This window comes from Xenopus tropicalis, chromosome 3 (genome assembly GCF_000004195.4).
Source record: "Xenopus tropicalis strain Nigerian chromosome 3, UCB_Xtro_10.0, whole genome shotgun sequence".
Taxonomy (NCBI): domain Eukaryota; kingdom Metazoa; phylum Chordata; class Amphibia; order Anura; family Pipidae; genus Xenopus; species Xenopus tropicalis.
Window position 1 is genome coordinate 76,690,986 of NC_030679.2, and position 14,880 is coordinate 76,705,865.

The 14,880-nt window shown below is 38.4% G+C and overlaps 2 protein-coding genes and 1 long non-coding RNA gene across 8 annotated transcripts in view; 1 reads left to right on the plus strand and 2 right to left on the minus strand.

The window, feature by feature from the left end:
- Positions 1-3,719, minus strand: part of prkar2b (protein kinase, cAMP-dependent, regulatory subunit type II beta) — a 42,876-nt gene extending 39,157 nt beyond the window's left edge. The window contains exon 1 of one of the 2 annotated variants that reach the window (XM_002933093.4): positions 3,053-3,719. In XM_002933093.4, the coding sequence (XP_002933139.3) occupies positions 3,053-3,320 (268 nt within the window). In that variant the 5' untranslated portion in view covers positions 3,321-3,719. The remainder of the gene's footprint in view (positions 1-3,052) is intronic. The other variant, XM_012959995.2, reaches the window with a different exon arrangement.
- LOC105946848 lies at positions 3,182-4,358 on the plus strand. The gene is made up of 2 exons (XR_001170333.3): positions 3,182-3,270; positions 3,711-4,358. It is a non-coding gene; the product is annotated as an uncharacterized LOC105946848 (long non-coding RNA).
- A 7,176-nt stretch (positions 4,359-11,534) lies between these two features.
- pik3cg (phosphatidylinositol-4,5-bisphosphate 3-kinase catalytic subunit gamma) overlaps positions 11,535-14,880 on the minus strand; it is a 31,934-nt gene continuing 28,588 nt past the window's right edge. For 4 of the 5 annotated variants that reach the window (XM_031897660.1, XM_012958626.3, XM_012958627.3 and 1 more), the window contains one exon: positions 11,535-13,852. In XM_031897660.1, coding sequence (XP_031753520.1) covers positions 13,571-13,852 — 282 coding nt within the window. In that variant the 3' untranslated portion in view covers positions 11,535-13,570. 5 annotated transcript variants of the gene reach the window in all.

Below are 14,880 nucleotides of genomic sequence, written 5' to 3' on the forward strand. Positions count from 1 at the left end.
GTATGACAAATGTACATCAATTTCTACGTTGTTAAATAAAGTCTTTATAAAGATGCACCTAATCCATTTTTGAGACACAACAGGCAACAACTCCAATATTTATTAAGGTCCTATACAGTACAACAAGCATCGCTAAACTTAGGCAAAGTTTGGTTACCAGTAGTAAATGTAAGCCTACTTTAGATCTTTTTTTTCTGTTCATTTACTTGTATGCAGTACATTTAGGGGCACATTTACTAATCCACGAACGTCCGAAAAGCGTCCGAATGCATTTTTTTCGTAATGATCGGTATTTTGCGATTTTTTCATAAATTGTTGCGACTTTTTCGTAGCCATTACGACTTTTTGTAAATTGCCACAACTTTTTCGTAGCCATTACGACTTGCGCGAATTGTCACGACTTTTTTGTAGCCGTCGCGCCGAGTACGAAAGTTTCAGATTCATTCAAGCTTCAGTATCGTGACTTTCCTTGGGCCAGGTTGGAGCTGCAGAGTGCCATTGAGTCCTATGGAAGGCTTCCAAAATCATCGTTTACGAGCGCTCAATTTGAAAAAGTCGCGACAATATACGAGCAAGTTGTAACGGCTACGAAAAAGTTGCGACAATTCACGCAAGTCGTAACGGCTACGGAAAAGTCGTGACGGCGACAAAAAAATAGCAAAAAATACGAAAAAGTCGCAAAATGTTCCTTTCCAATCAGGTTTTTTCCCATTCGGGATTCGGATTCGTGGATTAGTAAATCAGCCCCTTGGTATGCGCCTCTGTCTTTCTCTTCTCTTCACTAGTCTTTCTTCCTGTTCCCCACATACCTTTTCTTTTTCCCCCCAACTTTTAACATTCTCACTTGTGCCTTCTTGCCCAGACACATTTTCTCCACTGTACAATAATTTGCACTGTTCTTACCCATTTTAATGATCTTCACTTTTCCCCATTCCTCTTTTCTAGCTACCCCATCTTTCACACTTTTTATCTTTTAATGCTTCATATTTCGTGTAGGCCCTCCTCACTGGTCACTGTTACAGAAACCCTTACATTTTTCTTTTCCGTAGGCAACATATTTTATTTTTCCTTCCTTTGGTGTATATCTTCAGCTCTCTTGTCCCTTGTGCTAAGTGGGTGATGTACAGATTCTCTTGAAAGCAGAAGCACTTCAAGTCCCAGAATCCATCACTTCACAATAGAAAAAGGTTGTATAAAAATGTGAGCCTATGGGGGGAAGAAATGGTTCAGTTGAATATAGGTTGGCTATAAAGGTTTTCTTTCAATATGTAGAATCAGGTAAGTGTTTAAAATGCATCCTTATTTAGATAGTGTTTATGCTCCTTTTTAACATAAGCCCAACTGAATGAGTTCATATTAAAATGATGGGGGTATATGGTCCCTTTTCAGGTATAAATGGCTTACAAATTTTTAAATCACAGCCGCATAAACTTACATTTAACACTAAATTTCATATGCCATTTACTTACCCAGATTGCCCATATCATGCACAAGGATGCCATATCCTGAATACAATTAATTGGCCTACATAGTTTTGTGCCATCTGCAAACTGCATATTTGTTGTTGTTGTTTTTTAATTAATAAACAAAATCATTTTACACTTTATTTAGAGTAATAAAGTTTTGATAGTTACATGGACCAAGCTATTTCTTAGAACTTAGCAAGTGTCCTATTGACGCCCAAGGAAAGACTATTTGGTCCTGCACTCACAATTTCTTCTGCACACCAACCCTGCCACTGTCTGGGCTCTCCCTCACCCATCAACCACTCCTATCTCACCTAGTCACACCTCTTAACTATGCCAGAGGCACATAACTCTTCTGCCTACTCCTATTTCTAGCCCTGCTACCCTGCATTATAAAAACTCTCCTATGGGCCTCCATTCTAGAACTACTTGACATACCAAGGCCCTCTCCCCATATCTCTTAAAGAGCCAATTCCATCTTATTCCTCTTATAGTAATTGGCAATCAGGTAAATGCACAAGGACTGATGTTTGTCAGACTACTGTGGTAAGAAAAGGCACACTAGCTGTTTTTTAGGTGGAAACTGGCTGACAAGGATCCCAAAGTACCCTTGTCCTAACACGCAAGATGAATGTGTCTCTTTCATTTTCTTAATTTTTTGGGACTCTTAGTAGAAATTGAAACAATTACCTGGGTCTTCACAGACAAATAAATCCTATGATTGAAAGGCAGCAGAATAAAATACATTCCTTTAAGGTAATGACATGTATTGGTCCTCCTCTGGTAGAAAAGCACAAGCCTGCCTGTACTGCCCTTTTCTCCTGATATTCCCTTCAATTACACCCACCTGACCCACGGGGCAGACTTCAGCCTCAGCATCTGATGCCCACCTGTGTGCGCAGCGACAGGTAAATGTGATTGTAGGAAACAGCAAAAAAGGTAATACCTTATGAAGTCACTGGCATTTATCTGCCATGTCTGTCTTTAGCCTTAAGCAACTACAAATATTTGCTGTAACTTTAAAAATATCATATTTTGTTCTAATTCTCAGAGCAGTTGACATAGATTTCAGTTTTTAATAATGCTGTGTCTTAGGACAATAGAGGGGAGAGTAGAGACATCAATAGGTGAAGGACAGCTATAGTAATACTACAATAACAAGAGCACTATTTAATATTCTCATGATGTTGCCTGGATGGGCAAAGAATGTATATACTGTGGATCTCATATAAATGTCGCTGATCAAGCAAAAGGTTAGGTGTTTGTTATAGTACCATAAAATAATATCTAACCATGAGGCATCTTATCTTTATAAATATGACTGAGAAAATATAGGTTTTGTTTCTGTAATTTATACACAGTATGGTGTGGCCTTAGTTCTGTCCCCTAAAACGTAAACATATAATAACAATACGGTGTGAGTGAGTTTTGTGGGGAAACCACCACCACGAGAATTCCCTTACAGCTGGCAATTTTAGTTCAGTCACAGCTTGAGAGAAAAGGGTGGAAAAACCTATGCCCTGCATATGGAAGGCAGGGACAAAAGGACGGACACCTGAACTGCAGGGTTCCTCATTAGCACATACCCACAAAATCCTCTTCATCGTCATCCTCCTCCTCCTCGCCGTTTTCAGAGTCAGTCTGCATGGGCTCCTCGGCGAAAATGACCCCTTTAGTGAGCCTGAAAGGTAATTCCATGCCATGGCTGAGGGGGCCGCCCTGACTCTTAGACTGCTTGAGCTGGGTGAAGTACTGCAAGGCGAATTCCAGCAGGTCCTCGGGCTGTTTTCGTAACACCTCCACGGTAAAGCTCTGCAGTAGCTCCGTCAGCCCCTCCGGGATTTCTATACTCATTCCTGGGGTAGCGGGGCAGGAAGCTGGATTTGGTGCACAGCAGCAGTATGTCACTGGGAGATCTCTATTGGCTGCCAGTAGGCACAGGGAGCTGGCTACTATGGGGTACCATGCTACTCATAGAGCATAATGCAGGGGTACCGACATGAGAATAAAAGGCGCTGCTCATCCGTATGAACTGGCATTATTAACATTCAAGCAGGTGATGGGGTTTAAGTGACAGGAAAGTTAGGCGAGCCCACATGACACGCTAAAGAGGGGGGGGCAATTAGGCAGTGATCATAGGGCAGCAGGGTGTACGAGGTCCAGCGGCCTGAGGCACCGGGTCCCTGCCCGACAATACAAACATGCAAGTGGGCACTGGTTTAAAAGATTTCTTTTTAATTACAGCGATGATGATGAATCCCTCTTCCACGCTGTGGCTCTGGCTCTCCCCAGGCTCTCACTTGTGGCGACACCGCAGTCGGCGGCAATAAGGGTATGAGAGGCACGCTTAGGCTGCGCTGCGAACCCTTATCGTTTCCGGGGAAGATGGTGAAGCTGTTGTGTTGTCCTTGTCACTTCTCCCGGATTAACAGGCCCCCAAGCTCACACAAGGCGCAGACCAAATACAACTGAGCATACAAAGTGCTGCATCCTCCGCCTCCCGCCCGCAGCCGCCTGTCAATCAAATGGGAGCCAGCAGCGTGCATGTGACCACCGGAAACCATGGCAACCCTCCATCTCAAGCATTGCGTGTGGAGCAGGTGCGGATACAGACTGGCGGGGATGCTGCGCAGAAAACGACCAATGTGGCCGAAGGGGACTCCGATTTCAGCAAAGAATGAAAGTGGGTTAAGGGCTCAGAGATGGCAGACTATCAGCAGCAGTCTGTTTTATTTATACTACACTATAAGGCTCTAATTGTCTTCACTAGAAAGGCCCTCGCTTTCCTTTGATTTTTCCTACTGGTATCCCCATTTTCTTACAACGAATATGTTGTCTCTGTATGACCAGCTTTTAATTATTTATAAATATATATATATATTTGCTTGAAAATCTATTTTTGTACTGTCCTGGAAAGTATATCTTTATTAGCCTCAATCTAGCCAGTACTACTAGCCAGTAGTTTGTAAAGCAGCCAATATATTAAGTTAAATCCACACATAAAAATACACATTTTCCAACTATACAATAAAAATCTGCATATTTTAGATCACATTTTCAGGATTTCCTTGGCTTTTTTAGGAATACTGTCATGGGAAACAGGTGTTTTCTTCACCAGAAAAACCCTGCATTTAAATCCATTTTTTTATAAACTCAGGTTTTTTTAAATTTCATTTTGAAATTTCACATGGGGCTAGCCATATTCTTCATTTCCCAGGGTTCCACAACCATGTGACCTGTGCTCTGAAAAACTTTAGTCACACTTTACTGCTGAGCTGCAATTGGAGTGATATGACCCCCCCCCCTCCCAGCAGCCAATCAGTAGAAGGTAGCAAGACAGAAGCTCCCACTAGATATCAGAATAGCACTCAGTAGTAGGAAATCCAAGTGCATCTTGGGACTCCTCCAGTTACAGTTCTAATGTGTAGCCCTGTCTTCTTCTGAAAGCTCAGACTCAGGCACAGTGCACTGAGATTGCTGCCTACACACCAATATTAAAACAAAAAAATACATTTGTTGGTTCAAGAATAACATTTTAAATGGTAGAGTGAATTATTTGCTATGTAAATAATGTAATCTGGAAATAAAAAGTATACCATAAAAATCATGACAGTATCCCTGTAACATTAATTCTCTAAAGCCGCATTTTCCCTAAATAATCTTTTAAAGGAAAAACTGCTTAACTGTTGAGTATAATGTAAAAAATGATCACCATATGGACAAATATTGTCAAGAATAGATGGTAGTACTTACCAAACCATCAGTTCTATACAGTAAAGATTATTATTCATTAGCTGGAGCAATAGTTCTATTTGTTTATCAAGTGCAGGTTTGCAGTGATAGCTGCACAATCTCTCTGGCTGGTGTTTGCCAGTAGGTGGATTATGGCATTAGGTACTGAAATGAATGCCCTCATCATAGCCATGATAGCTATTGCCTGGCCTAACCATCACAACAAAAGGGTGAACAGCCAGAAGGCCGTACAAATGTTTTACTGACAAATGAAAAATCATTCTGTTGGTCTCAGGCACAAAGAAGCTATTGCAACTGATTTACCAGATGTGCTACATTTCCTCAGTGCAGTTACTTATAGCAACCAAACAGATCTTTGCTATTATTTTCTAACTTTTAATTGACTAAAAAGCTAATTGCTGTATGTTGGTATAGGCCACTGCACTTGTCTGATTTAACACCTAAGTTTCTTGTGTTTACCTCTCTATTAACTTCAGGCTAGCTTCAAGCACCAGCCAGAAAGATTGATGCGTTCTACCTGCGGTCTGCCCTTGCATTTCAGTGAGCACAAACGAGTAGGCTGCGATTCTTCCTGTGTTTCCCTGTGCTGGAATGTATGAATGATCCAGCGCAGGGAAACATAGTAAAAAATGCTTGTATGTAAAAGCCCTAATAGAGGAAAGATAAATAGAAACATAATTGTAATAATATAGCTTCACATTCTGTTTTCTGGTTACTGACCCTAAAACCCAAGTAGTGCTATAAATCACATGTTGGACAGAGGCAGAATATGAAGTCAAATAAATTATTAATGAAAGAAAAAAAGTCCTCACTATTTTGACATGATATCTTTGGGAATTTATTTACTGTACCCTTTCACTCCCTAGTCACACAACATCACAATCAGTTCAACATATTGCCAAGATACAACCATAGGTCTTTAACATACTCATGCATGCCCTTGTGAAAATTTTGCTACTGGTCTAATCACCTATAGCAACCAATCAGCAGGTAGCATTTTCTGGTTGCCTGTTTAAAAACAGACAGGGTATTCATTGTTTTGAATGAGAGATTGGCAGATAAGCAGTAGAGGGCCTTAATAAAAAGTAACAAAAAATTGCAGCATTCCATTTAAATGCTGGAAAGAGACAGAAGAGAAAGACAAACAATTATAAATCTATAAAAACAACTGATTAAAAAAGCTATTTTATATTATTCTATAATATACCAAAAGATAACTTAAAGGTCAACTTAAAGGTCAACAACCTCTTTAACCTGTGTTTCTAGAATTATTCAGTTCTTACATAAGGCCTCTTCAGATTCACATCCTTTTTGTGTCTGAACCTTGCCCACCCCAACTGTCCTTTTTACACTTGTGAAGCATATACAGTATATTTATTGTATTGTACATTTCTAGCAATGTATTGTAAAAATACATGGCATACAAAAGTAGAAATAAAAAAGACAAAGAGACATGTATAAAAATGTACACAAAAATATTTTTCAGTACAAAATTCAGTTTCTTCAGTTTTAAGGGCCCACCAAATAAATCACGCATGCAGGTGTTGAATTATATGGGTGGATGCATATAGAAAGTTGGGACAACCAGGGCATTGGTAGTTGGAAGGAGGGGGACAAGTTTACAAAGGAAGAGGGTATCAGAGAGAGTCACTGACAGTAACTAGTAATAAATATAACTGGGGCAAGATGAATGAAATAGTATGGCAGGTATGTAACTTGCACCAAAATGTGGTTGCATCTTGGAGCATAAAACTATATACATATATATATATGTATGCATCATTGTATGGAATCATTGTAGCAACAACATTCCGTATTATGATCCTAATATTTTTTTTAAATGAAACTGCGCACAATTGGTTCCACAATTGACTGGTTAGGAATAATATGATTACCCACCTGTAAATGATTGGATTGTGTCGCAATGGAACTGTATGTGGTTGGCTTCAAATCTATGTGTGCCTTAATCCATTTCTCTCTTTAAAAGGATTAAAGAAATATCTGAAACAAAAATGACAGCAATGGAAAATGCTAACAACAACATAATTATTCTAGCACATCATAAAGAATTAATTTCTTTTGAACACTGGAAGGATTTAAAAACATAAGCCCTGAATCCATCCTTTGTTGAGGCAGAAGTCATTGGTATTCTGTACACCTTTTAGAAGCTTTGCAGTTTTGTACCTTCATAGTGCTAATGTAAAACATAACTTGATAAGTGAAATATTATTTAACTGTAAAATGCCTATTCTGCAGACTGCATTTCAAAAATGTTAAAGTGATACTGACAGCAAAATAATACATTTCATTATATGATTCCAAAAGTACCTACTACTCATGTTGACCGTTTTCTCCGGAAATCGCTTGTTTTTTAAATAAACGCTTCTTAAATCCTGGACACGACTGTGAGACAAACCCGACTGTCTCTGTTCCTGAGCGCCGATGTGTGCGTGATGACGTTTTCGCGCAGTGAAGCAAGAAAGGGCAGCACAGGACCCGTCGCCAATTGGTGGAAAGGTATGCTTTTTTTTTTTATTGCAGGGGTGGCGTTCCAGGAACCCGGAAGAGAAGAAAGAAGATGGCAGCGTTGTGGGGGAGCAAAGGAAATCAATGGTGGGGGTAAAAGATCCTAGACTAGGGGTTGGCCTAGTGCCCCCTCACTGTTGCGCCCTAGGTAGGTGCCTCTTCTGCCTAGCCCTAGTTCCAGCCCTGATGAAGAATGTGCAGTGCATTTGTCTTGACATAGATAAACTTACTGTACATGCTCAGATGACCAATATTCCTGATTTGAAAATCAGTACGGCTGTTCATTCTACTAGCCTAATAAAACATCATTATGTTCAGATTTGTAAATCTGTGCTACACTACATCCTTTTCTACCTGCCCACCTTCAAACTCACACATTGCTTGTTTGTTTCTCTGTTTTTGCCAAGACCAGTTTCAATTCACAAACCCCAGAAAGACCTGGCACATGTAGACCAACAGGAAATATAGGGAATGTTCCCTCTAAACTTTGCATTTTGGAGCTTGCTCAAATTTTGACAGCAGCACACAGAAGTTGTAATAGGCACAAAGATTTTGTGTCAAAAACACATTATTTTGTACATATCCTGACCTGTGCACATACTTGTTTAAATAGTCTGCACACACAAAAAAAAAAAAAAATTTTCTTCGGAAAAAAGTCTAGAAGAAATTAGAGGGAACATTGGACACAGGCTGGTAAAAAGTTCAATAATTGCCGAGTGTGGCCAGGGCAGAATATTGTAAAATAAATTTAAGAGCCATGATGCAGTTCAGATAAAATGCTTCAGCAGTATACATGTGTGTTCAAGCATTTTTAGAACAACAAGAACATATATTTGTTGGTGGTTCATTCAGGCCTTGCTACATTTCCCCATTGTAAATGATCTTGCCACTAGCCTGCACCTCCGCGTGGAGCTGCAGGTTTACCTCTTCTTCTGAAAAGTTTTGCCACATCAATGCCTTTCTGAGATAGAGATAATTTTACATTGGACAATGCAGAAATATTATTTCACTTTACTTAAACAAAAATCATGGGGCATATTTACTAAAGGGAGAACACTATAATAAAAATTCACCACAAAATCACCAATTTACTAATAGGAGAGAGCAACAAGTTTTGGCTTATTTACTTCACATTGGTGAAAATTCTCGTTGCATTGGTCAAAATGCATCAGAGAACATTAATTTGTCAAGAACACAAGAATGAAATGTTGCTAAGAGAAATTTTGATAGGTCCATGCTGGCAAAGTGCCATTATAATGCCTAAGCAGTCACTTTTTCATCTTATTATCTACGTCACCTACTCCATGCTAATATCCCACATATGTTATTTTTGGGGGGGTAAATGCTCTAAAGAATTTTCCCCATTATGTTTTTTCTTTAGGACACAATGATATGTAGTTCAACAGTCGTCGAACAGCTGCAAGTTGTACATGCCTAATAAAAATGCTAGTGAGTTTTAAAAACAGCCCTGATCAGTGTCCATAGATGGCTATGGTTTTATTATCTAAAACCTAATAAAGGTGATCTGATGCATCATGTAATAAGGGGCTGTAGGCCTATATTTTCAATACAGTATTTTGCCTGGACTGAAGTCACAGTCTATTTACTTCATTCATTCATTGTAACACCACACTGAAGATTATACTGTAGTGGGAAGATCTGTTTTGCTTGCTGGCATGTATTTAGTGCTTGTGTGTGCGTAAGAGCAAAGCAAAGCTGTGGCCAAGCTGGCTGCTTCCTTCACTGTTCTGCTTATATGCTCTTCCAAGGCTGATTCATGAAGAGTGAAACCATTGGCAAGAAAAGAAAACTGCTCAGCTGTGAGATTTTAGTTTAGCAAGCACATATCTTTTTAACGGCAAATACAGTATACAGAAAAGGGAAGGAAGCAGTTTAAATGGAATGCACAATCACTTTAATAGGATATAATTAGAACTATTTAAGGGCAGTAACCCCAGCTTTACCAACCTGGAATTTTCATACTGTATATTTCTTTAAAATATTTGTAGTATAAAATAAATGCAATTTGTGAATAAGCAGCTAATTAATTTACATACATAGAGGACTATATATTCTCTTTTCTCCTAATCAAATAAAAAGCACATTGCTATATATACTTAGTTGACCATCTTTTAGGCTGATACACTTAGTGTTATTCTGGAGTGTCTGTGGCTCACTGTACATAATCACTCAAAACCCCACCCCTCCAGCCATAGAGGCCCCCACCTCTGTTGCAAACTCCCACCAGGTACCTTCTATTGCGGTTGGCACAAACTGATCGCCCCACAGATCCCAGCCATAAAAGGGGTATGGGCCAACTCCAAAACACAAAATACACACAATACTGTGCACATTTAAACAGTATTCACAAAGGTACTTGGATCTATACATGCACTTCTAGGTAGGGCAAGGTGAAAAGTACAGGGCTTTCATATTTAAGCCCTGAAATTAACACCAGCCTTGAGGAGCTGTTACTAACAGTGTTCCCCTCATGTGTTCCACCTACATGTTGCACCTCTGTAATAATAAAACAGTACCTTGCACCTGATCCTTAGTAAGATACAATAAAACCCTTATTGGAGGTAAAACAATCCTATTGCACTCAACTAATGTTTAAATAATTTCTTAATAGAAATCACAGGAAAAACCCCTTATCTGGAAAACCCTGGGTTCTAAACATTCTGGATAATTCTGGTGTTCATGATAATATTTTTACTGAATTGTCTGGTATAGATTTAGCTAAAATGTCCTTGTTAATTCTTGGTCACTTTTAGATCTGAGTAATGTTCATGTTAATTCTGGGTCTTTCTTCCTGCCAATATAAAGTCAGATATCTGTGACTTAAAGAGTTTTATCTCTTTTGCTGGGACTTCTCCGTAAATGGTCATTTATGTTCAGAAAGTGGTGCACAGTACAAACAGACACAAGCCGTCAAGTTTTTCACACTTTGTTGTCTGCCTGGTGAGCACCTGTGGGTGCAGGACTTTGCAACTGTACCTTGTATTTATGATCATACTTTGTATTTATTGTACTAACTCCCTGTTGTATACATTTATTGTTCTACTGTACTGTGCTGCATGCATACATACATTAAGTAGCACTTTATAAATAAAGATATACATACATACATCTGGGCTCTGATGCACCATGTGCTTACATTCTTAATTAGTTAAAAAAATGAATGATTGTGACATTACTATTTGCAGGTTCTAACATTCTGGGTTCTAACTATGTTAATTTGCAGCCATAAAACACTCCCCAGTACAAATATAGGGTGGAAAGGAGAATTATATTTCCTAGTAAAGAACTAGTAAGGCTTCATCTAGAACACACAGTGGAAGCTTGGGCAAACACTTAAGAAAAAGGATATCATGGAATTCAAGGACCAAGGAAATTAAATTAAAGAAAACTGAAGTGTCAAAATATTCTGAGCATTTTGAAATGATTCGTATTGCAGTTGTCTAAGAAGCCCCAAACTTATTTAGTAGATTCTCGCAGGCAAAGAAAGGTTTTCTTCTTTACAGGGAGACTACTGAAACTATAGAATGCACTCCCTAAAATATCTGATGCCAAACTGTTTTTTTTAGGTTATTTTCTCATCAGCACTGCTTGTAGGCAAATTCCTTCAACGTAATCCAAATCTGGGATCTTGACAGACAATTGTAATGTATATGTAATCCTGTAATGGCCCATTGTTCAATAATCATCTTCTCATTTCTCAGCCAAATAATTAAATATCTTTTGCTCATTAATTTAAGTTGAAGGCTTTGTTTAGAAACTCGGCAGTTATAAGGAACAACTCAGTTTTATTTTCTTGTGACAGTGTAATTCTTGACAAATAATTAAAAAAAAAAGATTAAATACATGAATTGATTTTCGAGTCTCCAAATGTAATTTTTGCTTCCCTCCCTGTTTTGTGCATTTAATGATTAAGAAAGTTCTAGATGTGGTATAAACCTAGTATATAACAGGAGTTGTGCTATAAACTAAGCAATGGAAGATCTTACCCCAAAGGCTACTTGGAAAGGATATGAGAAAACTAAGAGTAAATTTATGTGACATTTTCTTCTAAGCATGGAAGCAGGCACTTGAGATATAATACAGCAGGTGGAAAAACTGCACTTGAATCAGTATCTGGATTTTAGAGAAAACACAGTCATGGGGGACTGTTGCCATAAAATTAAGGTATAACAACTAGGTATATTAAGAGTTGTCTGCACTGCAGTATAAAAACAAGTACAGGTATGGGACCTATTATCCAGAATGCTCAGGACCTGGGGTTTTCCGGATAAGTATCTTTCCGTAATTTGGATCTCCATAACTTACATAAACCCAATAGGCTTGTTTTGCCTCAATTATGATAAATTATATCTTAGTTGGGACCAATTACAAGGTACTGTTTTATTACTACAGAGAAAAAGGAAATAATTTTAAAGTTTAAATAATTTTTAGAGTTATTTGCTTATAATGGAGTCTATGGGAGATGGCCTTTCCGTAATTTCGGTACTTTCAGAATAATGGGTTTCCAGATAAGGGATCCCATACCTGTATATATTAACAGTGTTAAAAAGTGCAAGGGTATAAAGGAAATCTCTTAAACATTCTGTATTCTTTAAATAATGGATGTGTTTTTGTATATATGTGCACCAAAATTCTCTCCACAATTCAAAGCTGGTTAACCACCACATGACAACCATTTAAAGGACAAATAGACGTACCTAAGAATTTCTTTCATGTCATGCATGCTTGTATGTGCTGGTAAAAGGGGTCAGCTGTCTACAGGGATGCAACACTACCGAAAATATTTTTGTTGTTGCAGTCATATTAATTAAAGGTTAATACTCTGGTGTAGTGGTTATTTGATTTTTAGTTCAAGCCCCCCAACGAGGTCCAACTTTTTAGTTTGTGCCTCCTTGGCAAATAACAAGGTTGCAGATATGAGATAATCCGTATAATGCATTCAGCCATAGTTTCAAGAATATCTAGAAAAACAAATGCAATTTTCCCCCATTTGACCTTCAAATTAAGCTTTAAAGGGTATCCAGCAGGGCAAATAGAAACTCTCCCCCCTGCCAATGTTTTAACATCCCTCTACAATATCTACAAATGCACAGCATCATCAGACAAACTTGCTGGGGCTGAAGCTTGACAATTGCTAAAGAGCAGCAGTTTGGAAAGCTTCTAACGTCTTGATTGGATATAAGAGCTGAGCTTTACCTGTCTAAAACACTTATGTGAATATTACATTGATTTAATGAATAAATATAAATACAGCATATTTTTGATTCTTCTTCCATATGAAGCTAGAATGCAGAACGTGTCTCAAGACCTATTTTTATGCATCTCCACTTCAGACATATTTGAGAAATCTCCTTTTGTGAACACACACACACACACACACACACACACACACAGAAAAACAAATAATTCCTTTAGGGTCCTGCCCCACTGCTGTCTGGAAGGTGGGAGGGATTGGAACATTTTGATCTAGGGTGGCCTAAGAAAATATTGAGCAACAAAGGGGAAATTGACCCAAGATAGACTGATTAGTTATTCATGTGTGATAATAAAACTATATCTTGTACTTAAAGTTTATCCATTTTGGTTTTTGTGTTATTTTTTTTTTTAATATATACGTTTTAGTAGATTTACAGTATGGTACTTCAAATAATATGTACAGTTTTATAACTCCCCAGATTCCAAGAATTCTAAATAAAAGGTCCCATATCCATATAAAATATAAGCAAATATTGCACATCAAATATCAAAGTTATCAGTTTTAATTTTACATCTATACATTTATACTGACATTTGGCTAATTTGCTTCAAGCTGAATGCTTTTCTACCCCTTGTTTAATGCCCAGCACAAGGTGTAGAAACCAATTAAACTGCACAGTCCAGCCTTTATCCCTACAAACTTCAATCTGGTCAAGAAAATGCTTCTTGGCACTCTCTTCATTTTTTCCAACAGTCAGTGAGTCCCGGATGTATTCAATGTCCTCCTTACTTGTCAGTTGAGGCATACCTGTCATCAGCATCATTGAAAACAGGATGATCATTAGATTTGTATGATGTCGAAGAGCCAAATATGCTTTTACACAGACATCCTACAAAGAAAAAAAATCTTTAAGACTGTAATCATTGCAAATTGCACCATAGTTTGACAGTTAAATAACCTCTTCTTAGTACAGCTCAGGTCACCAACACATATGCTAATACTGACAGCCTTGTCTGCATTTTTTGACTAAACTACGGGATCACTGGCTTGTGTGTAGGTATAACATGAGTAATATCTTTAGTGGTTCTCATACACACTTTAGTGGATAAAGGCATTTTACTGGGGCAGCACGCAGACTCTTAAAGGATGATAAAACTGCATTTCCAATATCTCCAACAGTACTGCTCACAGTGAGAGAATATATTAATGGCAGCCAGACCACACACAGAACAAGTTGTAGAACACAAGCAGATTAAATAATCCCTTCAGGCTTGTATGCATTAAATAAGTGTGGAATCAGATAACTTGAACTTAAAAGATGTGTACAGGGCACACCCCAGTGAAAAAGATCAATAAACATTTCCTTGGGCCAGTTCCCCAGCTAGGAGAAAACTAAACCAGCCCACGAAAAATCTACCTAAGCACTGCACTGTCATGTTCTTACCTGAGATCTTCATCCCTTTGGCATTTAGCTTTCTGCACATGTGCAGTAGAGTAGATTGCACAGGTTTACTCTACTGTGCATGCACAAACAGGAATTCTCACAAGGGATGCCTGGAACACCACTCGGAAGGTAAAATGCCGGCACAGTGCTAATACAGTTTTTTTCCACAGGCCTGTGCAGTTTTCTCCTAGCAGGAGCAACTGTTAATGCATTTAGAAAATTAGAATTTCCATTTTATTACAGTGTTAAATTGTCTAGACAAGCCCCCTGCTCTATCACTGAATAGCTGGTAATGCTGGATACATCACATTTTGAGCTAGGTTAAACAGCACACTCTAATGATATAAATTAAAAGCAATAGAGACCGGGATTCCATTCAAGGCCATGCAAGCTGCAAATGAAATATTGTACTAAAAACAAAAATATCATATGCATTCTTTAAAGGAGAACTATACCCCCCCGGGCTATAACTA